The 24,564-nt window shown below is 35.7% G+C and overlaps 3 protein-coding genes across 5 annotated transcripts in view; all 3 read right to left on the bottom strand.

The window, feature by feature from the left end:
- LOC111483657 overlaps nucleotides 1–13,746 on the bottom strand; it is a 17,033-nt gene extending 3,287 nt beyond the window's left edge. For both annotated transcript variants that reach the window (XM_023129900.1, XM_023129901.1), the window contains exon 1: nucleotides 13,734–13,746. The gene's annotated coding sequence lies outside the window, so the exon portion shown is untranslated. The remainder of the gene's footprint in view (nucleotides 1–13,733) is intronic.
- LOC111483659 lies at nucleotides 23–2,392 on the bottom strand. The gene is made up of 5 exons (XM_023129902.1): nucleotides 2,223–2,392; nucleotides 1,833–1,945; nucleotides 724–794; nucleotides 526–612; nucleotides 23–448 (listed from the first exon to the last, which is right to left on the bottom strand). The coding sequence occupies exons 2-5, from the start codon at nucleotides 1,936–1,938 to the stop codon at nucleotides 182–184; spliced, it is 531 nt and encodes a 176-aa protein (XP_022985670.1). The 5' UTR covers nucleotides 1,939–1,945; nucleotides 2,223–2,392; the 3' UTR covers nucleotides 23–181.
- Nucleotides 2,848–24,026, bottom strand: LOC111483643 (proteasome-associated protein ECM29 homolog). 2 transcript variants are annotated; one of them, XM_023129878.1, is made up of 35 exons: nucleotides 23,627–24,026; nucleotides 21,930–22,097; nucleotides 21,733–21,822; nucleotides 19,077–19,213; nucleotides 18,888–18,978; nucleotides 18,616–18,698; nucleotides 17,838–17,944; nucleotides 16,517–16,669; nucleotides 16,103–16,167; nucleotides 15,695–15,782; nucleotides 15,497–15,575; nucleotides 15,250–15,358; nucleotides 13,360–13,419; nucleotides 13,134–13,252; nucleotides 11,939–12,320; nucleotides 11,661–11,845; nucleotides 11,467–11,539; nucleotides 11,123–11,273; nucleotides 10,862–11,031; nucleotides 10,389–10,745; nucleotides 9,346–9,513; nucleotides 8,976–9,266; nucleotides 8,633–8,809; nucleotides 8,198–8,461; nucleotides 7,785–7,883; nucleotides 6,313–6,497; nucleotides 5,787–6,122; nucleotides 5,440–5,593; nucleotides 5,240–5,350; nucleotides 4,848–5,015; nucleotides 4,400–4,517; nucleotides 3,937–4,095; nucleotides 3,740–3,855; nucleotides 3,606–3,665; nucleotides 2,848–3,479 (listed from the first exon to the last, which is right to left on the bottom strand). In XM_023129878.1, the coding sequence occupies exons 1-35, from the start codon at nucleotides 23,798–23,800 to the stop codon at nucleotides 3,276–3,278; spliced, it is 5,451 nt and encodes a 1,816-aa protein (XP_022985646.1). In that variant the 5' UTR covers nucleotides 23,801–24,026; the 3' UTR covers nucleotides 2,848–3,275. The 2 variants fall into 2 exon arrangements, with proteins under 2 accessions (XP_022985646.1, XP_022985647.1); XM_023129879.1 differs by lacking the exon at nucleotides 23,627–24,026 and having other exon boundaries at nucleotides 21,928–22,070.
- Nucleotides 24,027–24,564: the final 538 nt, after the last annotated feature.

Here is a 24,564-nt window from a genome sequence, read left to right as displayed (position 1 = left end):
GGGTACCAATCCATAAAAAAAAAACAATATCAAAATCAAAATTTCATTCAATGGATAGATGGACGTAATAAATTTAAATGCAAAACAAGGGTATGCAAGATTTCATTGAATTGCATCTGATATGACAAAAGGATATCCATATTCCATTGTAAAACGGGAATGTTGTAGGTGATGAATGATTTCAATGGCGCTTCTTACCGCCACCCTTTTTGTTACTTTTGTTATTCTTCTTTTTCCCTCCTTTTCTTCTACCTTTGCCGGCCATTTCGTTTCCAATGTCACTATTCCTAGAAGGAGCTGGGCGTAGTAGATGCTTGACATCAAGCACACCATGTTTGAAAAAGCCTTCACTCGACTTAAGAACCTGTTTCTCGGGCTTGCGCTTCCCCAACGAGTTTCTAGAGTGGTTACTACTAGCCATCCCGCCAAATTGACTAACATTCCAATGCTGCAAACAACACGAGTGGATGTAGGCAAAAGAAAAGAAAAAAAAAGCAAAGTAACCCATCTTACGGATTTCCTTACCTCTTGTACCATCTTTTGTTCTCTTTCCTTCTGCTTCTTTATGATTGGTCGTGCTACACTTAGAGGCAATCTTTGTTTCTTTTGAGGCTGCCCCATGGTAAACGCAAGAGTCAGATGTAAGCTTTAAAAATTACATTCATTCAGCTTACCATAATAAATTGAGCCTACAGGAAACATATCCATAGTTTGTAATCGTACCTTTCCACCCAAAGAAACAATTTTCCTACTCTCAATCTCCTTTTTGTCTTTCCATGACATATGAGAGGAGGCTGATATAAGGAACAAAAAACCAAATTAGCTACTTCATACTTGCTCCTTTTATATTCATTACCCAAAAACTGCACACACAAAGGGGAATTTTCTAGTACTACAGCCTAGGGTAGTATGGAAATTTTCCAAACTACCTCCATTCATTGTTTGCATATTTGCCATAACATTAGCATTTAAGAATGGTGAGGGGTCTAAGTCTATTAAATAAAGTAATACATCGTCTATGACATAACAAATACGGAATGAAATGAGTATCAAGAACATCATAGCACTATAAATTTTCCCCGAACAAAGGGTGAGGCTTTACAATCAAACATCATTCAAACCAATTACTAAACATTTTGGTCAATAAATATTGATATAAGACCAGAGGAGGGATCTAAAGTCAAAGCGAGGGAAGCTACCTTATGGAAAGGTGTGATCATGAAGATGTTTAAAAAGTAGCTTGTACACAAATGGAATCTGAAAGGAAATGCGAGGATGCAAGTTACATACAGTTTCAACATCTATTCAGTTCCTTTGGAGCTTGACTCAAATCTCAAGTATGAGCGGAAACTAAAGCCAAACTACCAAAGCTCTTCAGTATATTACACCAGCACTACAATAATTAGTACAGACATACATTTCTAACAGGCTCAGAAGATTCATTCTATACATATCCTTCTTTGATAAAAGTCTAATAATATATAAAGATTCTCAATTGAAAGAAATAATTAATCCATTGATTTCGTTGAAATAAAATAGTTTCTGTGTTTTCCATCAGTATACACAAAATAGAAAAAGCAATGTGTCGTTAATACAATATGGCATCACATATAAGATTTGTAGTATATTTTCTTCAAATGTAAAACTCCACGCGTATCATTACGGCACATAAAACCAGAAAATAGGAGAAAATTGAACCCAAGGCTTTCATACATACTCTATAATTTCAGAAAGAAACTAGTCTCTTAACGTCGATTGAAATAATGAAACTCCCTCTAAAGATATATGCACAAATAATGAGCTGAATTCTGAGGGGGAAAAAGAGAAATTACTGAGGAATTCAATTTCTTTCTTGATATTTCTCATGTTCATTACAGGTTCCATATCCGTCGAGTTCCTAGATGATCCCGCTTTTGCACTTTTATCTCTGGAATGCATCTTCTCACTGAGAAGCAAAGAACTTCGAGGTCAAGAAGAATAAATGACGATACCAAGGGAAAAAACAGATAGAAAACAGAACACAAGATAAAATTGAAAACAAACTGCGGGAAAGAAAGGGATAAACAAAGAAATCTCCATCCAAAATAGATCAAATTTGGCAGAATTTTGAATCAAAACTGGCCTAATTCAAAATTCATCATATTTTAAATCAAATTTGGTTGAATCGAAGAAATAAAAAGAAAAAAAAAATTTGATCCAAGCAAGTTTTGTAGGTAGCCGACCGATTGATGGGGGGCTGCAGCAGAAGATGGGGTTGGCGTGGGGGCGTACGGTTGCAGCAGAGAGTGAAATAAGAAGAGGAGAAAGTAAAGTGGCGCTGGGGGCGCGTAGTAGAGAGTGGGGATCGGACGGCTGCTGGAAGGAAAGGCGGGTAAGTGGGGAAGGAAAGAGACTAGGGTTTACTTATTTTCCTTTTTTCTTTTAATATAAATATATAATAGAAGTATTAATTTTAGGAAAAAAATGTTAATTTCAGACAAATTTTCATTAATTTTGTAGCATGTTTTGACATTTTAATAGTCTGATTTTCGTAGCATTTTGGTCATTTGATATAATTCCCCATAATTTCAATTATATATTTCCTTTCCTATTTTTAAAAAGTTAGGATTTTCATTTAAAATCAAGGATAAGAGCATTTTTAAATTTTTTTAATTTTAAAATATGTTTTTTAAGAAAAAGTACAAAGTTTAAATGTATTTTTTAGTAATTTTATTCTTATATAAAAAAAATATTATCTATTAACATTTCTGCATGAAATTACTAGTCCTATCTAATTCAAATAAAATTTAATTTAAAAAAAGTTAAATTCAAGATTTATTGAAAATAAATCACGACAATAGTATTTATCTAAAATTAAAATGAATTGAATTATATGTATATTGAAATTTGTCATGGCTCAAGACTGACTAACCTGTGTAGATATCATAGCTAAATTCACAATGAGAATATCTTCAGAGTTCTACCAAAAATCAATGGAAAGATCCAAATCTTAGTAATTTACAGGACCGCCGTAGGTCCAAGCTCTGGTAAAAATATGTAAAATGTTTTAAAATTTTCATTCTCTGAAGCTTTGGGATCGGCAAAGCCTCACTGCGATTATAAGGATTGACCGTGAGCATCTGCGAAGAGTGTGGAGCCTCCTATGCCTTGTCTATCAACAGAGGCTACCAGCTGGAAACTCTACATCCATTCGCGCTCTACGGCTCTTGCTTTGTGGACGCTCTCTGCTCTGCCTCTGTGGAATATTTTGTTGTGCTCAAGCAAAAGCGCAGTGCCTAGCCTTCCTGGATCTTATCCTGGAGGAGGTTTTCAAGATTCTCAATGCACGTCTTCAATAATGATTTGGCGACTTCATTTTTCTCAATCTCGGACAGATGAAGAAGCTCGGCTTTGATTCCGATGTCTCTCCGGTGGACAAAAGGTACGTCGTTATATAGCTTTATGATCTCCAATAGGCATTCTGAAGCACTGATGTGAACCTAAATTTGATAAACATAAACTTATGAAACCATAGGAACTTGGTGGAATATGAACAATTAGCCCTTTATCCTGTAGAATTAACATAATAATTCAATTTTAGTTTGAAAGTTAAATAAATAACACACCTGAGCAATCTTGACGGTGGTTATGCACTGAACTACTAAAGGCGATACAGAATGTGATAACTGTAGATGAGAGGGAAAATATTATTTCAGATGTGTTTTACAGTAATCCATGGCAAATATAAGCTATCAGTTACCTCAAGAACAAAAGAAATAGTGCTATCAAGTTTGTCTCTCCCTTGAGAACCATGATGCAGGACCTCATGAAACCTTGAGCAAAGTTCATTGATTGACGAAAAAGTCGAAGTTTTCACTGAAAGTGACGAGTACAGTTTCAACATCAATGAAGCCAACTACACAGTAAGAGATGAGAAGAGAGACAAGAAGAAGATACCAGTCCATCGAAAGCCATTAGACAAGGATGTAGTAATCAAATGCAGCAAGTTCTTCTGTTGTTCAATAACGTCATCTACATCGGCCACTTTGATGGAAGATGTTAAGCAATTTAAAATTTTCTCTCGAGGAACTGAATTTTCTCCTTTATCATCCGAGTCTGCATAAAGTAATTCTGGTCATAATGCGATCAATAAAGCCTCACAAGGCAAGTTGATGAGCATAAATCTATGACCATATAGATACACACAAGTGACAGTAATAGATTGGGGGAAATCCTTCATTTGTTATTTTTTAGATTAATTTTGTCTTTCCTTAATGGATCAAGGAACTCATTCAGACTCTTCTGTAGTTGTAGTCTATTCAACATGAAGATAAAACTGACTGACTGAAAGTAGCAAGCAAATTTGTAGAAAATTTGATTGGAAGGAATGGAAGAACATGTTTTACGATAAAGTAGGAACCTGTTTTGGCGGCAACACCTCCCAGGGGTGCCTGCCCAGAATCAGCTGATTTGCAAGCCTCAAATAACAATGGGAAGACAATACGGAAGAATTGGGGACTGCCAAAGGCCTTTATAACCTGAAAACAAGCAAACAATGGAAGATAAGTGCAGGCCAGCCATTCTGTTTTAAATGCCACCATCCATATTTCAAGACCCAAGGAATCCAAGCAACAAATTAGGAACATTATTTGTTAACATTCTTTAGTTTTTTTGTTGTTAAGCTTTTTTAGACAACTTTTTTTTTTTTTTTTTTTTTTATGATTAAAACAGAAAAGAACATGCAGTAAGGTCCAGTTGAAGAGCATGCTTGAAATTCTAACAGCCATAGATGACACAAGTAATAACCAAAAAGAAACCAAATTCATGAACGAGTTAATGGGACCTCTATTAACAGAAACATTATGCACCTGCTCAAGACAAGTAAACGCTGCTTCTCGGAATTTCTTTACTTTCTTGGTGCAGGAAGAAGATACCAGGTTTACAATGGCATTGGGCAAGGCAGGATCGGAAGAAGAAATTAATTTGTGGCAAGCAGTTGAAATAGCACCCAGTGCATCTAATATGGTATCTTTTCCCTGTCAAAGCAAAGACAAAACAAACAAAGGTAATCAATCCCTGTCATTGCTAGTCAGATTTTTACCATTATTCTATTAAAATACCAGAATCCTCTTCATGCTATGTTCGTCAAAGTAAAATATATGCAAAGAATTCAAAGTTTCATCAAATAGTTTTCTTCAGATGAGACCTATTCCTGAAAATTATTTCTTTTAGGTAATAAAGTAAAATAATATAACTGTACCTCCCATATATGACCAGAAACTTCTTTCATAAGAGATTGAAGCAAGACTTGATGATAAGATGAAATGGACTCGCCCAAAACCTCACAAAGTTTGCAAATTGCTTGTGCTGACTACAAAATAGGAACAAACAAGCAGAATGAAAAAATGATAAAGGAAATCATTCAAATTAGAAAAATCAAGAAGGGAGCAAGAACATTACTTTCTTTTTACTGGTCCATGATGATGATGTAATTCCATTGCAGATGAGAGATACAATTTCTCCCAGATACAATTGCAGAGTAATACGTTCGCCACTAGTATTTTCTTCCCACAACTCCTCAAATAACCCAGAAACATGCTTATCATCTTCAAATCTAAACAAAAAAACAAAAAAACTTTTCAATCCCAGAGTAAATAGAACCTAAATGATTATCCTTTTGATCAGGTGTCCTAACTGATTCACTATGCGATGTTTAGGGATATGAATCAATAAAGCAACATGAAATACGGAAACAATTTTAAAGATTGAAGTTTAGCAAGTCTACTACAAAGAAGTTTCCTTCAAACCTGGAGACAAAAATAACTGGAATAACTGCTGCAAGATGACCGCTCAGAACGTCCGAGGCCATGGATGAATAGCTTTTCAGTAAAAGAGCGCAAGAAATTTGGTCATTCCTATCCCCTGTATGAAGAGATGTAGTATCTTCAACTAACTTCTGAACCTGAGATTGTGCTGAAAATTTCATAACAACTGCACAGGCAGCAGCAAAGGCACGTTTTGCTGCCACACTTTTTTCCTCCTTGACAACCGGAAACAACAACCTCAATAGCATGTTTGAATATGGCTTGATATCAGAACCAACCTTTTGAACCAATAAGGTCACAAAGTTGGCAACACCAACCCTGTTCAAGAAAGCAAAAAAAATTTAAAAATGAGATTTAACGATACCAGCAACAAATAGATAAGAAATTAGTGGCTTCGATGTCTTTGGAACAAAAGACGTTCGAAGGAAAAAAATTAAACCAAATAGAATGAAAGGAAAAATTCGAACTCCTCTTAAATAAAAGTTACGACAATTTGCATCATACAGACCTAGTGTTGAGGCCTACTCCAGACCGAATCAAATGAGCAAGGCGAGGAATCAATGAATTTAGTGATTCATCATCCACAACTTTTATGCACATGTCTAGAGTTTCCCACATAGGAGATCCCTTTGCAATTGAAATTCTGAGATTCTCAAGCTTGTCTGTTTGCACTCCAACATTTGCTGCATGCAACTGTAAAAATCAAAGAATTTAGTAACCCCTACACCACAAATCGGAAAGGTAAACGGAAAACTTAAACGATCCTATAATTTGTACACTCAACTTTAATCTTTACCCACTCAAATATTGTAATTGAACCATTACAAGTTTTCTTAATCTGATTTTTTTTTTTAATTTAATAAGAAACAACCACCAAAAAAAGAAGAGAAAATTGTGCATACACAACTTGTAATGGTTGGTTGTTTAATGATAGAACAAAATTGTTTCCCAGAGGAAGACCAAGATACGACATTGGAAAGACACCCACCTCACAACCCACCAGGTTAGTTCACTCTCATTTTAACGGGGTCACTGGTCAAGCCCAGAATCTGGCACTTACTTCTATTGATCTGGCTTTGAAGAAAGCAAAAATGTGATCCAAAATTAAAAAAGACTACTCTTCCCCAAACAAAAGAAAACTATTTCATCAGCTAATGGAAGAGGAGAGAGAATCTGTGGGACCCTACGTCGGTCGGAGAGGAGAATGAAGCATCTCTTATAAGGGTGTGGAAACCTCTCCCTAATAGACGTGTTTTAAAACCGTGAGGCTCACGGTGATATGTAACGGGTCAAAGCGGACAATATTTGCTAGTGGTGAGCTTGGACTATTACAGAATCACCTTTCCCTTACACCCACTTTATACCTTCAATGATCTTCCCTTCAACACATTTGGAAACCATTCAAATTAAAACATCTACCAAGACAGAAAAGGAAAGAAGAAAAAGGATTCTCTTGCCTAAAACCTCTCAAAGCTAAAATCATAGGCCAAAGAGAAACAAAGAATCTAACAAGGGACCAAACATCGCCAAAAGAACTCTCGCACCCTTTCGAAGTTAGATTCTTACCCTTATGACTTCCATTAATAAGGATGGAAAACTTAACCATCCTAACACAACTCCAAATCCAAGATCTCCATTATACCCAAAGCTCATCTTCTCAAGAATTTTATCCAAGAAAATTCATTCACATGATCGTAATCCTTTTCAAAATTTATCTTAAAGAAGATCCCTTCCTGATTCTGGCCTCTAATCCTCAATGGCTTCGTTGACTAATAGAACTTAATCCAAAATATACCTACCCACAGCCATAGTCGAGGGAAGAATTTTTTTCGTCTATTAGCTACTACTTACGCTAGAATCCGGTTAATACTAGTAATAGGACTGATGGACCTAAAATCAAACATTAATGCGAGAATTCATACATCTACAGAAATGAACTTTTACATCACAATTGATGTCAAACAAATTAACCAAACTAACCTCAATATAGTTGAGTCCCTGATCTTCAAGGCTAGATAAGCTTTCAAGCATGCAACAGACCAAATCAGATAATTGTGGACGAATAGCAGCTCCTGCACCCTGCAAATAATAATAATAATCATAAAAAAATAACAGCCTATGAAATGTTCAAGAATTGAAAAGGAAACAGAAAAGGAAGAAAACGTTAATCTAGGTCTTCGTTGTAATGGAGGAGGAATAGATGGAATTGGCCACGATGATTAATTTTTAATATTATGTTTTTTTTTCTTTCCATTTTTTTTTTTTTTTTTTACCAGAAACCCTTTTCATATAATTTCTTACAAATTAAAATTTGATATTCAACAATGTATATCATTTCACAATCATAACACCAATAGATGCTTTACTAAAGAGGAATTCAAAACAAAACCAACCTTTGCAAGCTTCATCACGACACCAATAGATGCTTTGCGAACACTATCAACTTTGCTCATCATTCCTTCTGAAAGCAGAAAAGGAAGAACGGTGTTCATTGCCTTACTAGCATCTGCCAGTTCCGTTAAGGAGACATCGCAGAGTCTTATTGTTAAAGAAGTAATGCCACGGCATAACTTGTCTCCAGAGTTTCGAACAGTCTCCTTAATGTCATCCATGGCTCGAAATGCTACTGACCACAACTTTTCCAGATGCTTCTCAACCTACATGAAAAAGAATAATATTATGTAAGCCATTTTTAATTAAAGAACAAAAGAAAAAGAAAAGAATGCTACATCTACATGCCTTAACATGATTAAACAAATTTGAGCACAGAAACAAACTTATGTTTAACTAAAGGGATGCTTACAACATGCAGATGATACGATAGTTACCTGACTAAACCTTCTTCCTTGTACAATGTCAGCAAGGGCAAGACAAGATGCTTCTCGTGACCGCCAAAGCCTAGATCCACTTTGTGTTATTAAATCAGTTACTATAAGATCAAAATTTTCATCAATCGTTTTCTTTGAGTCATCCACTAGAGATTTCCATATATGTGCCATTGCATCCTAAAAAATCACAAGAATAAATATTATTTTGTGCTAAACTAGTACAGATGAGAACTTAATGAAAAAAGAAGTGCACTGGTAGGACTAAGGAAATAACATATTCCAGAAAAATATTAACTTTCTTCTTGTAACTTTTTGCATAATTCATTGGTTGCATATGAAGTACCTGCACATTTTTGTCGGGATCGTATTGGTATCGAACAAGCCTTGGAATCAATGAATGCAAATAAGGCTTCAAGGCATCCTCAGCTTGCTTAGCTATCTTAGAGAACCCAAAGGCAGCACCTCTCTTGGAGTTTAAGGATACTTGGTGGTTTGCTAGATCCATAAACTTATAAATTAAGTCTGGTTGCCCCATCTCATTTGCCAAACTACAAAGTTCTTTATAGGTGCTTAGTTTTCCTCCACTGGGATTTTCACCTATTGCTTCTTGAAAAACTTCAGAATCTTCAACAAGCTGATTAATAAATATGTGAGCCTCTGATTCACACTATCAAAAATAGATACAAAAAGTACAGAGATCAATATTGACTTACTTTAATTGCTCTTTTTTTCTTTCCTGAACCAGTCAGAGTCCCCACAAGAGCATTTACCAAGTTCGTCTTCATTGATGAATTGCCCAATTCATACACGATGCTCATTCCTTGTGAAGCCAACTCCTGAACGAGTTCATTCTGCTCACCCAAAAGATTTAAGAAGGCTTCCTGCATTCAGATAAACGAACATATCTGTTAAATGTGAAATGGACAAGATGTTATAAACTCGTAAGATTCTATTTTTTTCAGTGTCGTAACACAAACTTGCAGTTCATAGGCTAGCAGTGGAATAATAATTCAATTGAAAAGCCAACAAAATCACCAAATTTAAATGTGGTAACAAGAAAATCAATGTGCAAACATCTTGAGCAAAAAAGAGACCCATTGATAACTCTCCAAAAGTAGAGTTATACCAAACCTTTTTGTAGTTAATTTTACACTTATACAAACAATTTTCCCATTAATTGCTCCATTTATCCTAATTAGTAAGCATGAAGTAGTCCATTGTGGTTCAACATGAAAAGAATATCAATTTGCATAAATCAAGCCTAATTGTACATTTAATCGAATTATTTGGTCAAATTTCAGAACATTTATACTAAATCATGATGTTGAAGCAAATCTGGAAACAACCTTGCTGGCAATCTAGAAACAAATTGCTGACTGAAGTAATACGGAATGAAAAATTTTCAATGCTAACATAAAAATTGTAATCCAAATCAGCACGCCAAGTGGGTCATTGACTACCCAATTAGGAACATCGTAGATGGACGATTTACTCATTTTCACACATTTCAGTCCCAAATGTAGTAAATTGAAAGGAATCTAAATTTTAATAAACGGTTATGATCAAAGCCGTCTAGCAAACAACTGAAAAAGAAAGAGTTCATTGAGAAAACAAGAAAAAAAATTGATGATTGATGTTTTTTTGTTTTTTTTAATGAATTATTTTCTCAGCTCTGTTTCACAGCCAATAGCATTTGAATCATAGGGGTGGGTGGATTGATAGTATTCCTTTTAAATACTGCTTATTAGACACAGACCTGAATTTGTGGAAGGATTAGCTGGATGGCTGGATGATTACCACAATACATTGCAAGTGATACGAGCCAGACTGCTCCCGCACAGCGTTCTTCTTTCCTCGTGCTGTATAAAAGATCATCAAATAGTTTTTTGGCAATAGAATCTCTAACCGCAGCATGAAAATTTTCACTGGTTTCATTCGCTCCTTCAACGTTGCACTTATATTTTAGCAAATATGAGTTCACATCTCCCCCAAGAAAGTTTGATGCAGAAGAAAGGGAAGCATAATTGGTTTTGAGGATCACATCAGCAGTCACAGGAACACCCCCCCATAGAAAGGACAAAGCCTCCCCAGCAGCAAAAAGAATATCTTCAACCTGAAATTTTTGGCAGTGCAGGAAGCACCAATGATGGCTTTAATCATGATAAGCTCAAAAAAATACGACCATGGATAAATTTTTCCCTAAAAGTTTTAGTTGGAACTTCAATTCACCTTGCACCGGCAAAGATGGAAAATTAAATCCAAGGCAACATTTAGAGATGCTGATGATGTTTCCTTAAAACATATGTGTCCAATGGATAATAGAATCTTCTGAATTGCATTAATATCATCACCCGACAATAGCTTGCTCAACTTGTCACGTAAAGTTGTCAAAACATCAACTGCATTCAAGTTTAATCAAATAATTTAGTTCATAAAAATAATTACAAATAACAAGACCCTCGAACTCCTAACTTAGATAACAAAGATTACCTGACTCAGAATTACTACAAAGTGGCGGCAATGGTATACGCAACCCTATATGACCGATGGCTTGCATTGCTACAGCGGGTACTGCTGCAGTCTCAGATTTAACGATGCCAACCAAGCACTTCAGGATATCCTCGAGCAATGTCTGGGTAATCTGTGGAAATCTAAAAGTTAATTGCTGCATGGCAAGTTCATCTCCCATCAATGAAACAAACTTTTCATTGATTAATAACAAACTGAAGGAGTATTTTGACACTCTTCTAGAATACAAGCCCAAGATACAAAGGTAACTTTACGCAACATGGCAAGAAAATAAACGGACGAAAATATTGATAGCAAACACTTACCACTGGTACTTTGGAAACACAATCTGCAGTAACAAATCCTAGGGCACATAGCACCCCGTGTTGAGTCTCAAACCTGCAGAATAAAATAATTCAAGAATGAAGCCAACATACAAAAGACAGAAATATGACATTTCTTTCCTTGATAATAGACAGAAACATGATTTTTAAATCTACATTTTCATCAAGTATTGTACCTTAAATTATGTATTCCATTAACTGAGGTCAATAGTTCTTCGATAAGAGCTAATGATGCAGATGTTGTCAGTGCAGAAGAAGCTATTCCAAGTAAGCGTGCTGCAGATTCACGAGTATCAATATCTATGTGACTAAGAAAGTTCTTTACCCAGGAAATCCTTGATGCATAATGTTTTGACATCACCTGCACAGAGTGACCTTACATCACCACAAGAACTTCAAGCAGAGGGGAACGGATGAATATCACTGAAGACAGTTTTAAGAAAAATCAAACCACCTCTGGCGAATAAGATCCAATGGTTATCAATGCCTTGAAAGCAGTCGAATGCAACTCAACAGATCCCTCATAAGCCATAGCGTGTTCTAGAAACTGACACATTGTTTCCACAGAAGACTCATCAATAGATGACGCTTCTGAAGAGTCATCTTGCTGCAACTCTGCCTCGAAGCATGATAGCAAAAATTTTATCATCGCAATGTATGTTGGAGATGGAAAAAGAAGCTGTTGTTCCCTCAACTCAGTTGAACGTAACAACATCGGCTGCTGCTTAACAATGTAATCTAGCATGACCCCAAATTTTGGATATTTAACATCATGAATTTGAGTTTTAGTTCGGCCTTCGCCTTTCACTCCAAAAAGGCCCTCAAGGGCCATTTCCCTAAAACAATGAAAGAGTAATTTAAGAAATTTGGTTCTATGCAACACACCTTTTGAGAGAATGGGAGAAGAAAGCAGCTAAGAGAAAGGAATGGAATAGATGATGATAACAAAAAAAATATGGAAAGACTATTTCATGGAACAATGTATCTTTTGTTTTCTTTTTTATAAGAGAGACAATTTTCATTATGTGAGAGAGAGAGAGAGAGAGAGAGAGAGAGAGAGAGAGAGAGTGCAAAGAGGAAAAAGAAAAAAAAAAAGGGAGAAAGGGAAAAAGGAATCTCCTCCCAAGCACTCGAGAATGGAGAATTACAGAAAGAACCTAATTCAAAATAAGGACATTCCAAGGGTGCATCAAAGAAGTTTGGTGAAATTTCAGGGAGAACATTCTTGCATGCAACACAATGTTTTTTTTTAAACTAGTGAGGAACTTTTCATTGAGAAAATGAAAAGAGACTAATGCTCAAAAGATACAAACTCTACAAACGAGTGAAAGCAATAAAAACGGCAAATTATAAAAAGAAAATAAAGACATTCCAATGTAAATATATATCATGTAGAGAAAATGGAACAAAAAATTTAGAAAGAGCACATTGAGAAAGGCTTGCAATATTATTATAAATATACAAAATATAAGATACCCACTCATTTTTGTACTCCATGATCTTTTCTAAAAAGTTAGCATTTTTTTTCTACCTACATGAGTGAGAGTGAGCAATCTATGCTCATTTGTAGCATCACACAACGTTGTCCTCAATTAATTACCATCCCATGTCAAGAAACTTAATCTTTCAAAAAGGAGATGTAAGGATACCTAACATCCAATTTGGAATCTGCTGCAGCAAGCATACAAATAAATCGACTTGGACAATGTTGTAAATGAAATAACTTTGTGGCCCATCTCACAGCACAGAACCGCACTTCACCTTCTTCCTGTTTAGCATTATGGAATTAGACATCAACTAAGAAGCAATGAGAAACTAATGACACTAGATCACAAGAAAGCAAGAAGGGAGTAAACAGTAGTTGTAAACTTATACCTCCTGAGAATTTTTAAGAAGAAGGGCCTCTAACTCTTTCAATACTGTAGTTGGAGCTTCCTGTGGATCAGATACGAAATAATGATATAATTTTTTTCTAATGAACCAGGAGGAAAAATGAAAGAATACAAGGGTAGCCAAAAACCAATCTCACAAAAAGGGAGTCAAACAAATGAAAATAGCTCCCACAAACTAAAATGAGATCTAGAAAGTAATTATAAAAAACCTTAGTGTAATAACCTCGTCAACGGAGCCAAATTGAACATAGAACCCAACAAGGAGCCAAACATCATTCGAGTTCCTACCAACCCCTCTAAAGGTCTTTTTTCTTTCCTCTCATAGACCCTAAATAGGCACACACTTGCCACAAAAACCTCTCTTTCTCTAAAAAGGGCAGATGGAGAAGGAATTTTTTGAGCATCACTCTACAACCTCTTTGTCTAGCAAGCTGGAAACCAAAAGCTTCAAGGAAACAACCCCAAACCATCCAAGGAGAGTTGCACCTCCAAAGGATATGGTAAAGGCCTTCTCCGCCTTTCAGGAAAGAATGCAACAAAACAAACCATACCAAACTAGGCATTTTTCTCAACAACTGATCCAAGATTGTTAACTCTTTTGTGAATGGCCTACTCACAAAAAATCTTACATTCTTTAGAATTTTCACCTTCCACGGGGACATAAGACAAACACGGTTGAGGAAGAGGGATTCACCAGACAACAAAAGAGCGAACTACGAGAAAAGCCTCAATGGGATTAAGGCTCTATAGATGAATATCTCTTCAATCAGGTCTACATTTAAACTCCCCAATCAAAGATAAGAAAGCTATAACATCCGTCATTTCCCTATCAAACAACGAACGACAGAACTCCAATGACAAAGAAGGAGAGCTCCCAAAAAGATATAGGACGTCTGCCATGGAATGATTCTCATAGAGGAAAAATTATATAAACGTGGAGACATAGAGAATAAGGGTCTATGTCCCAACCACTTATCGTCCAAGAAGTAAGTATCACTCCCATCACCCATTTTTGTGCAAGTAGTTGCATGCTAACACAATCTAAGGACTTGTTATTGCAAGACCAAAATCAGAAGATCCGTCTCATTCGACAACTTCAATATGCATGGCATCCGTCACCTCAAATTTTGTTTAGCCATATATGCCAAAAAACACAATCGAATCCAAATCCATGAAATCAAAACACAATGACCTCAAAAACTCAACAAAAAAGAAAAAAAAAAACATATTTGAATGGACTTCCCAAAGTGTGATTTTTCTTTTGGAACAACTTCAAATCTAAGCAGATATCAAACAAGTAACCACACATGGGTCAGGAATGCCAAGAAAAGACGAACAGTGATGGTCGGAGAAGATTTTGGCCATTCATGCATTGCCGCATAGGATAAAGAGCAGTGGCTTCAAGTGGCACGTGGGCAGCTTTGCTAGTCGGATTATGAGGTTCTTCAAATTGTAAGATGGATTTCCTCTTAGGCTGGGTGGTGACAAAAAAAAAAAAAAAAAAAAAAAAAAAAAAAAAAAAAAAAAAAAAAAAAAAAAAAAAAAAAAAAAAGAAGAATTGACAAAACTTGCAGCAACAATCGTGGGTTTAGGTGCAAATGGGACAGCAAGCTCAAAAAACCTAAGGTGGAAAACAGCAAGGGCCCTAAGCCTGAAGCCTAAAGGTCACGAAGCTCTAATTGCCCTAAGAAGAATCCCAAGTTCTTACCATGTTACTGTGAGGCCAAAATAAAAAAGAACCCTCTCGTGCTATTCATTAGAGCTCAATATATAATAATACACTTACAATAACGGATAAGAGATTGATAAACAAATACACAATAACAGAAATATTTATCAATATCTTAAAGCAGATGGACCAAATGTAGCAAACCTTATATGCAGCAGCAAGCGAATTGGTCACCTCTTGAACAACAAAACGAAGAGATGAGTCCTCCATTTTCAAAGCATCAAAAAGACGAATGGCCGTATCAATTTTATCTCTGTAATTAGTGGAAACGGAAATCAGACTTTACTTTCATGTTTTTGAAGATTTGTTCCAAACTGCATGGAAGAAGCCACAGAGTGGAACATAAATGAAATTCAGACCACCGAAGTATCAGACTGAAAGCCTATATAACCTGAATAGTTGGGGCATGCGCTGAGCAAGCAATCCAATTGCTTGAAAGGCAAATGTTTTTGTGTCTCTCGTAGTAGAATCTGGTAAAATGCGTGAATTACATTAATATAGATATGATCCTACTCCTACAATTTCGAATATTGGGAAGGTATAAAGACACAATAACATAAATATGAATGAAAACTTCATTAATATGGACCTGATGCTGATTTTGAATACCCGTCAAGTGACTTGAGAATTCCACCGAGTATCACTGGGCTCATAAGCTTAAGTTGATCACTGTTTGCCTGCAACATTTACTTATACGAATTAAATAGGGCAAAATACACATTACAAATAGAGAAGTAACGAAAAATAAGAGATGGTGACAGATTCCATTAAGAGGTGAGAAATAAGTCTCTTAAATAACTCATCTTACAGTCATAATTTTTTTCATCAATTTTACAGACTTAAAATCCTACAAGACGATAGATTTGTTTCTCAAGAACATAAAAAAGTACTGCCACAACGGATAACAGATCCATGTTTCACAACTTCAGATAGACGAGAGTTTTGTTTTTCTGAAATAAATTCCAACTACAAAGATTTCAAGAGAAAAAATCCTTACATGTTTAAATACCCATACAGTGAATTCCATACCCAACTGCTTCAACCTTGATGTGGTGCCATTCCCTACATATGAGATTTAGCACCCGAAGACAAAATGAGTAAATCAATAGTCTAGAACACAATTTCAAAGAGTGATAAATAACCAATAAAACATGAGATAAACTATTTTCACGAAATAGGAGGCCAAAAAAGTGAAAATGGAGGAAGTTTGGGGAATGTGCGGATTCAATGCTTCTGTTTGGGCTTTCAATGTAGCAATAGTGATTATGCTTGAAAATTTCTTGCTCCACTTCCTGGAGGTCATCCATTTTTCTTACCTTTGGCAGCCCGAATAAATGAAAAAAGATATTCTAATATTATTACCAAACGAGATGATTTAGAAAGAATAACAAATCAAAGATAGTTATCAAACCATATATGCAACCAAAAATGCACTGCAAGGTTGACGGGAAACTATTTGCTGCCGTTATTGACCGACAAAAAAGAGACATAAGTTTTCCTTTTAGGGCAATGCTCCCAGGCTTCACTCGAGACTCTAAAGGAGTATTTTCAGCGCCAGTAGAGCCTGCAGTTATAGGAACACATATTTGTAGCTGACTTTAGCGTATCAGAAAAAAAAAAATGTAAAGCAGAAAACCAGGCCAATATTTGTAAAATAAACTACAATCAGATAAAACTGTGCTAGGATAAACTATTCTTTTTATTGATTGGAAATCATGTTATCATCACAAAAATAAAAGAAATCATCTTGTATATTAGCATATTTTAAAATTTTCATTTACACTATCGATAAAGAAAAATAGATTTATTCAAATAGAGCTAATAAAGAGAGACAGGAGAACTTCAAGTTACTATAAGGAAAAAAAAAGACGGGAACATCTCTCCCACTTGTTTATTTATTTTGATAAGAAAGAGTGAGAAATACTCTAAAATATAGATGAAAATACAAGTGAAAATCAGGTAAGGTTCCTATCACCGAACAGAAAACCCTGCAAATGGGATTTTTTTTTTTCTTTTTCCTTCTCTAAGGGAAGCCTAAAAATGGGATTGGCACATAGCTGATTGTCTATTCTCGAACTTAGAAACACCCTCCTACATTTTTCTTCTCGCTGGAAAATTTATGTTCGTATTATGAAAGACCCTCATATCTTCCCACAAGAAGTCTCACATAAGCTTTATCCATCTAAATTTCAGGGGAGGAAGATTCTTTTTATTTTTATAGGGTGGAATTATGAAAGAGATAAAAAAATAAATTGAGACTCCACTTAACACAGAAGGAGTCGGGGCAAGGCTCTCATTTTTCAAAAGATATAAGCTTTCCTGTAATATATTTGTTTACCTCAAGGTTAGAAAGGAGTTTGCCAACAGAAAACCCAGGTACGAGATCCAAAGAAATTGTGGAGATAGGAGAAAATACAAGATTTGGAGGAAGACTACTCAACTTCAGCTCACTTTTCTTATATATTTATAAACCATGTCCTAATTCCATTCTTTATGAATAAATTTCACAAAAATAGAATGTCTCCATGTTGTTTTCTAACAATAATCAACATGCCTAAATTAGTTTATAAAAACTATAAAATACATATGCAACATCATGCATGACCACCATTCAAGAATATGAACAGTCACAATGGAGAAGGATGAGTAACAAATGGTCATTTGAAAGTACTAGCTGCAGCCATCAGTTAATTCCGTTGAATTGAATAAATAAATAAAGTTGTTTCGCTTACCGTTAAATAGTAAAAATAGCTTGTTTATAAGACGCTGATCATCTAAATTAGCAGTGGAAGCCTTCTTCTTCAGAAGAACCTCCCCTTTCTTAACAACTGGCTCGTGACTTTATGTAAGCAAACAGGGAAACAAATTCAGAAGAAACACAAAATACAAGGATTATAAAAGAATACTGATAAATAACTAGAGTAAAAATTGAGAATAAAATCTCTACCAAACTTTGACTCATTTTTTTTATCAGTTGTTTTGAACACTGTTTCTCAGTTCTAATAAAGAATAATTTGTTCTATTTGAATTGTATCCGGAAGGTAAAAAGGTGAGTTTTTTTTTTTTTTTTTTTTTTCTATCGAGATTTGGTTTGTTCTGTTGTACTATTCAGTAGCTCTAGGAGTCCAGGTCTCGGCATTTCTATCTACGAGCATCATTTTTACTAGCATTGCCATGTCAACAGAGATAGTTCCAACACACATTTTGGATGGTATTTGGTTGGAACCAATTATTAGGACGAGCGGCTAAGCAATAATTCCGTGCGGATCAAAGCTCACAACATCTATTTTATCTCTAAGATGAATCCAATTTTCCACCTCTCTACCAAAAAGATTTCTTCTAAGACCTAAAACCCATTTAAAGCTCTCTTTGCTCCAACAATGCCGATCACCAATTTCCTTTTATTTGATTATTTTCCCATTTTGGAGATTGAATCTTAAGAAATATGGGAAATGAGCTGTTACTTACGATGTCAAACCCTGCGGAAAATATGGGGAAACAAATGCATACCTGTCTACACTAGCGATCATATATATGGGATAAACAAGCTCTGCAGCTGGCTCCATAACTTCTAGAACATTCAAAATGCCCAACTGTTGGAAAAAAGATCATAAGATACCTTAGCTTCCTCAATAAGTAGCAAAAAAATCTGGAAATTATTCACATTGCTAGTAGGCAAATGTGGTAAAAGAGCATAAATAGATGCAAAGGTAGCCACGTAATTTCCCATTATGACAATAGGAATAACCATTCAAGTCAAGTTGTCATTTAGACTAAACCACCTTTCTCAATAGTAGTACATCACTGTTCAAAGGATTTTTTCCAGTAACACGTTTGGTTTGAGCAATTGAAAGTCCAGGCGGGCATCCATCACTATAAAAAATCATAAAGCATAAATTTTATGTAATATTTCATCAGACAGAAGTATTTAGATGAATAAATATACAATGTTAAGTCAAAAAATTCCAAACCTTTCAGAGTAAGGTTGATACAAAATTGTGTGAAGGAAAAACTCAAGGACCAGCAATTGATTCTGAGACGTATTCAGGGATCTATATTTAGCGGCAACTTCATCGTCAATTTCACGAGAGTGACATTCACCAATCACCTGAAAAAAGGCCATAAACCTTGCTCAAGAGCAGAAACTTCTCTGGGGGAGGCTGACTGCATACGGCAGCTTGTTTCTCTCCCCAATAAGAAGCAATATGAAAACAAACTAATCCAAGTTTTATCCCAACATATAGGAGTTCAGACTTCTTTTCTTTCTTTTTCTTTTTTTTTTTTTTTTCCCTCTTGACAAGGAACGAGATATCTAAGATAACAAGAGCAAGTATGTACAAAAAGTAATCGGATTAGGAGTCCTAAAATGATTTTCATAAAAAGGCATCCAGTCCTGCATAGTCGTGAAGAAACTCCTTAATCAAAAAAATAGAATCACAAAAACCAGTTACATGGTTTTTTATCCAAACTTCAGCCATATCTTTCTCTCGTTAAAAAATATGTTATTCTTAACCTTCCATATGATCCAAATTATACCCAAAAAACTACAAGTAAATATTGTTTTATGCATCTTGTTATGTGAATTATAAATTTATGCCACACGGGGCCTAAGACAAGGAGACCCACTATCCCCTTTTCTCTTCATCATGGTAATGGACTGTCTCAGTCGCCTACTGACAAAGGCAAAATACGAAGGGCAGATCAAAGGTTTTCAAATTGGTAATGAAGGCTTGAGCATAAACCACCTTCAGTTCTCAGATGACACAATCCTCTTTTCCGATTTGGTTAATGCCTCTTCCATAAAAAATATGATTGAGACGGTAAAAACCTTCGAAGGATTCTCTGGACAAAATATCAATCTCCAAAAAACAGAGATCATGGGCATCAATATTAGCACAGAGATCATTGAAGAATTTGCTTGCAGATATGGTTGTAAAAAGGGAGAATGGCCGAATGTGTACCTAGGACTGCCTCTAAAAGGAAATCACAAATCCTTTTCTTTCTGGAAGATTATTATTGAGAAAATAGAAAGAAGGTTGTCAACATGGTCATCACATTATACTATATGTCTCTATTTGAAATGCCACAAAAAGTGGCCGCGAATATAGAAAGGCTTTTCAGAAATTACTTGTGGAAAGATAGTGCACACCTTGTTCGTTGGATTATTATAAACCTCCCAACAAAAAAGGGAGGTCTCGGTCTTCTCTCGATAAGGAAGAAGAACACAGCTCTCCTCGCCAAATGGATATGGAGATATCATCACGAAGAAAAAGCCTTATGGCAAAATCTTATAAAGGCTAAATATACTCCTACATTAAACAAAGATCACCTCCCTCCATCTTCTACAAAAGGGCCTTGGAAGTACATAAAGAAACATCAAAATCTCATCACCCACCGAACTCGCCATAAGGTGGGGAATGGGGGAAGCACATCATTTTGGACTAACCCATGGATTGAAAACACCACGCTAGCTTTGAAGTATCCACTTTTGTACAGGCTTTCTCACAACAAAAAAGCCACGATTAAAGAAATGTGGAATGTTGTCAACAAATTTTGGGACTTGAAGCTTGGGAGGAATCTAAAGGATAATGAAGCAACAGAGTGGGCTGAATTAAGCCTTGACCTTGCCCCTGTGGTATTGTCAAACAAAGAAGACTCACTAACTTGGCTCCCCAGTGCAGACAGGGTCTTTTCTACAAAATTCTTGATGATGGTTATGGGGAAAAAAGTAGAAGCAATAAATCCCACGCTAGCAAAGACAATATGGAAAGGACATCAACCTAAAAAGGTGAAGTTCTTCCTTTGGGAAATAGCGCATAAAGCCATCAGCCTTACATCACTCTCTCTCCAAATTGGTGTCCACTATGCAAGAAAGCAAACGAATCACAAAGTCACTTGTTTATGGAATGCACATACACTCAAAATTTCTGGACAACGATTCTCAATATATTCGGATGGCATCTCACATTTCCTAGGGAGGTAAAGGATTTTTTGGATATGGCCTTAACGTACCACCCTTTCAAGAACGCAAAAGCCCTATTATGGAAAAACCTCATCATGGCTTTCTTTTGGAATCTGTGGAAAGAAAAAAATTAGAGAATATTTGCAAAAACGACACAGACCTACACAAACTTTTCGACAATGTTGTTTACCAAGCTATATCTTGGTATAAACTGTCTAATATTTTTACTTCCTATAGTTATACCTCCTTCATTGCAAATTGGGAAGGTCTTTTGTAAACATCATGGATTGTACATCCCTCTTGTAAATTTCACTCATCAATGAAATTGTCTCTTATCAAAAAAAAAAAAAAAAAAAAAAAAAAAAAAAAAAAAAAAAAAAAAAAAAAAAATTATAACGATATCGATAACCTAACAAGAACTATATTTGAACACAAAAATAAGAATGAAAAAGTAAATCAAACCAGTTTTCGGCAATAAAAGACATTTTTTTTAAAATTGAAAATGAGGGGAAAAATTATAAATCAAAATATTGTAAGGTATAAATGTCAGTCAAGAGATCATCTTATTAATATAAAAAAACAGTAAGATACATTTAAAGATAACAAATAAATAAATGATCACAGTATCTTGCTACAAACCCAAAGGTATCCAAAGAATAGTTCACCTTAGTGACGATTCTCAAAATAATATCTTGATGCTGAGAAGGTAGCTTTGAAATATTTGCCAAAACCATAGGGGACATGTGCACCTTTTCCTGTGGAAGAAATGTCAGGGACTCCGTAGCGCAACTCATTGTCCCAAGTTTACCGAATTAACACAATAAAAACCTAAGTGCCAAATGGACGAGATAGATGCATACACCTTTGGATCTAGACGATCGAACGCCATCTCAATGTACACAATGCAGAAATTCCTGACCATGGAATTAGAATTAGCATCCAAATATAGGTTCCACAACTCCAACAGTGGCAAACCAATATGAGACTGGTGCTTCACTCTCTTATTAACGTGACTCAAGATCTCGAGAACCTATTCATGTTCAATAAGAAGAAAGGACGTTGTTACACAAATGACAATCAAGGAGCATATGATATCAAATGAACAATAGCTAACTCCTTGGGATGTTAGGTTCACTAAGTTAGTAAATGTTGTTTATATTGTTTCTACTCTTTTTAAGAACCAAGTTTCATTTCCGTCAAGTTAAGAAGAAGGACGACAGCCATAAGTCCTAAAAGAAGCTAAATTAAAAGGAAATTACATATTTCTATAATTGTGCCACAGATTTCAAGATTAAAGCTAGAAATCAGTCCTACACAACAATGTAATTAATTCTACTGTTTCTTTCCACATAAGCAGCCGATTTTCATATCTACACAAGCATGTGTCGTTACTATAAATAAGAAACTACAAGGAGCACATACATGGCCAAAGAAGTCTAAACTGAAGATGATTTATGGGAAGAGGAACACAAGGATACTCAATATTCCAATCAAAACAGCATAGTTAAATTTGTAACGCATAAATCTAGGAAAACTCTGAAATATTTGAACAAAGACCGCTATTTTAAGAGCCAACAAAATCTGTTCACCATAACTGAAAGTAGCAGTACTTGTAGAAAGTGAGCAACAAGACAACCATGTACAAGCGTCATCGAAGCAAGCCCACCTCCCAAGCTCGGCTCTATATCCCACTCTCTCTCCCTGCTTGGTCGAGGGGTGCGGGTGTACGTCCATTTCAATCCAATGAGAGACGCAAGGCGGCAACACACCTCGCTCGGCATGGATTAACACGCTGGAAGGTTGAGGGACCGCATGCTTTGGCACTTCAGCCCCCCACCCACGTCCTTACCCATGCCTAAGGCCTCTAGCACCTGCCTCGAACGAGGTTCACGTCATGCACCCATGGCACTCAGCCTTACCCCACCATCTGCATTCCACCGCCACATCCCCCACCCTCCACAGAACTCCAGCCACCCACCCATGTGCATTGCATTGTGTTTGGGGTGTGGTTGCAGGGCCACAAGGGTATAGCCACGCCTCAATTGAAACTAGCACTACTTATACTTCTTCCCAAGCTCGTTTCATAATAAGAATCCAAAATTCTGAAAAATACTTAACCTGGTTTATCAAAACTTCTGACATTTAAGGGACTCATATTTACAATCCATTTGTGTCAGGCTAATCCGAAAATAAAAAATAAATCGTTTGAAATAAATTCATAGCACTCACTAGCCTGAAGGAGAGTTGAGAATGTGAAGATTGAAGGCACATTATTTAAAAGAATATGATGTATACAAAAAATTCAATGAAAATTCATCATAATACATGCCAACTAAATAGCTCCCTATCTAATGCCAGTGCATAACGCGAGAAAAAGAATCAACTATGTATCACACCACACGCTTATAACTCATAGGAACGTTCTCAAGCAGTTGATACAAAACGATAATCAGAATAAGATCATATTCGACAACACAAACTTCATAATTGAGCTCAAGCCAGCAACTGAAAACAGATAAATTTTCCCGAGAAAAAGCTACGATAACCAATTTACAATACCTTGTTGCGGACGGAGGTAGCCTGCGAGGAGAGGGATGAAATCGTGAGGGGAAGAACTTTGGATAGAAGGGATTGAAGATTGGAGTCGTCGCATAGAGCCAAGCGCGTCAGAATTCGATCTAGCATTTCTTCCGTCTGCAAATCGGATTTTGAAGTCGATGATGATTCCGCCATTTCACAAGATTTTTTAGCTCCTCGTGCACTGAAAAGTTAAAAGAAACAACGCGCGAAACGTCAGGCGGTTGAAAGGAAATGGAAGATTGAAGACAGACGAAGCTAACACAGAGAAACAAGACCTTGTTTCTTTTTCTTTTTCTTTTTCTTTTTCTGTTTTATATTTTCGCTGGTATTTTCTGTGGGTAGTGTGAGATTTTTCTTGAGGACAAAGCTATGTCTTTGCGTATCTACAACTTCATCCAACTCTTCAATATTAATCTTTTCATATCTGATCAAAATGTTGATTTAATTTAAATTTTTATTCTAAACAAATATTTATTTTTTTATTATCAATCCAACGAATACTAAAAATCTCCGAAATTCTTAAAACACCGAATTCTTCTACAGATTAGATATATTTTCAAAATCATAAGAATTTGAAGATCGAAATCTCCTTTGAAAAATAATTAAAGGAGAGAAAAAAAGATTATTAAAAACTATGATATAATAAATTAAATAATTTACCTATATTTAAAATATGACAGATAATAGAACTTTAAAGGTAACGGAAAATAATTATGCTGCGCAAAGGTATACAAATAGATAATTTATTAATAATAAAGATGCAGCGGGAAAAATAACCTCCAATATGTACAATTTCTATTATTCATTATAATTATAATTTTCCGAAGGTTTTGGGCCTTTGGACTCGTAGCTATTAACGCCCACAAATGTGACATCGTGGGCCTAAAGCCCATTTCTGCTTCCAAACTGAAAACTAG

The sequence above is a fragment of the Cucurbita maxima genome, unplaced genomic scaffold, assembly GCF_002738345.1.
Source record: "Cucurbita maxima cultivar Rimu unplaced genomic scaffold, Cmax_1.0 Cma_Scf00009, whole genome shotgun sequence".
NCBI classification, from domain to species: domain Eukaryota; kingdom Viridiplantae; phylum Streptophyta; class Magnoliopsida; order Cucurbitales; family Cucurbitaceae; genus Cucurbita; species Cucurbita maxima.
The sequence above is the reverse complement of the archived record's forward strand: the minus strand, read 5'-3'. Positions and strand labels throughout refer to the sequence as shown.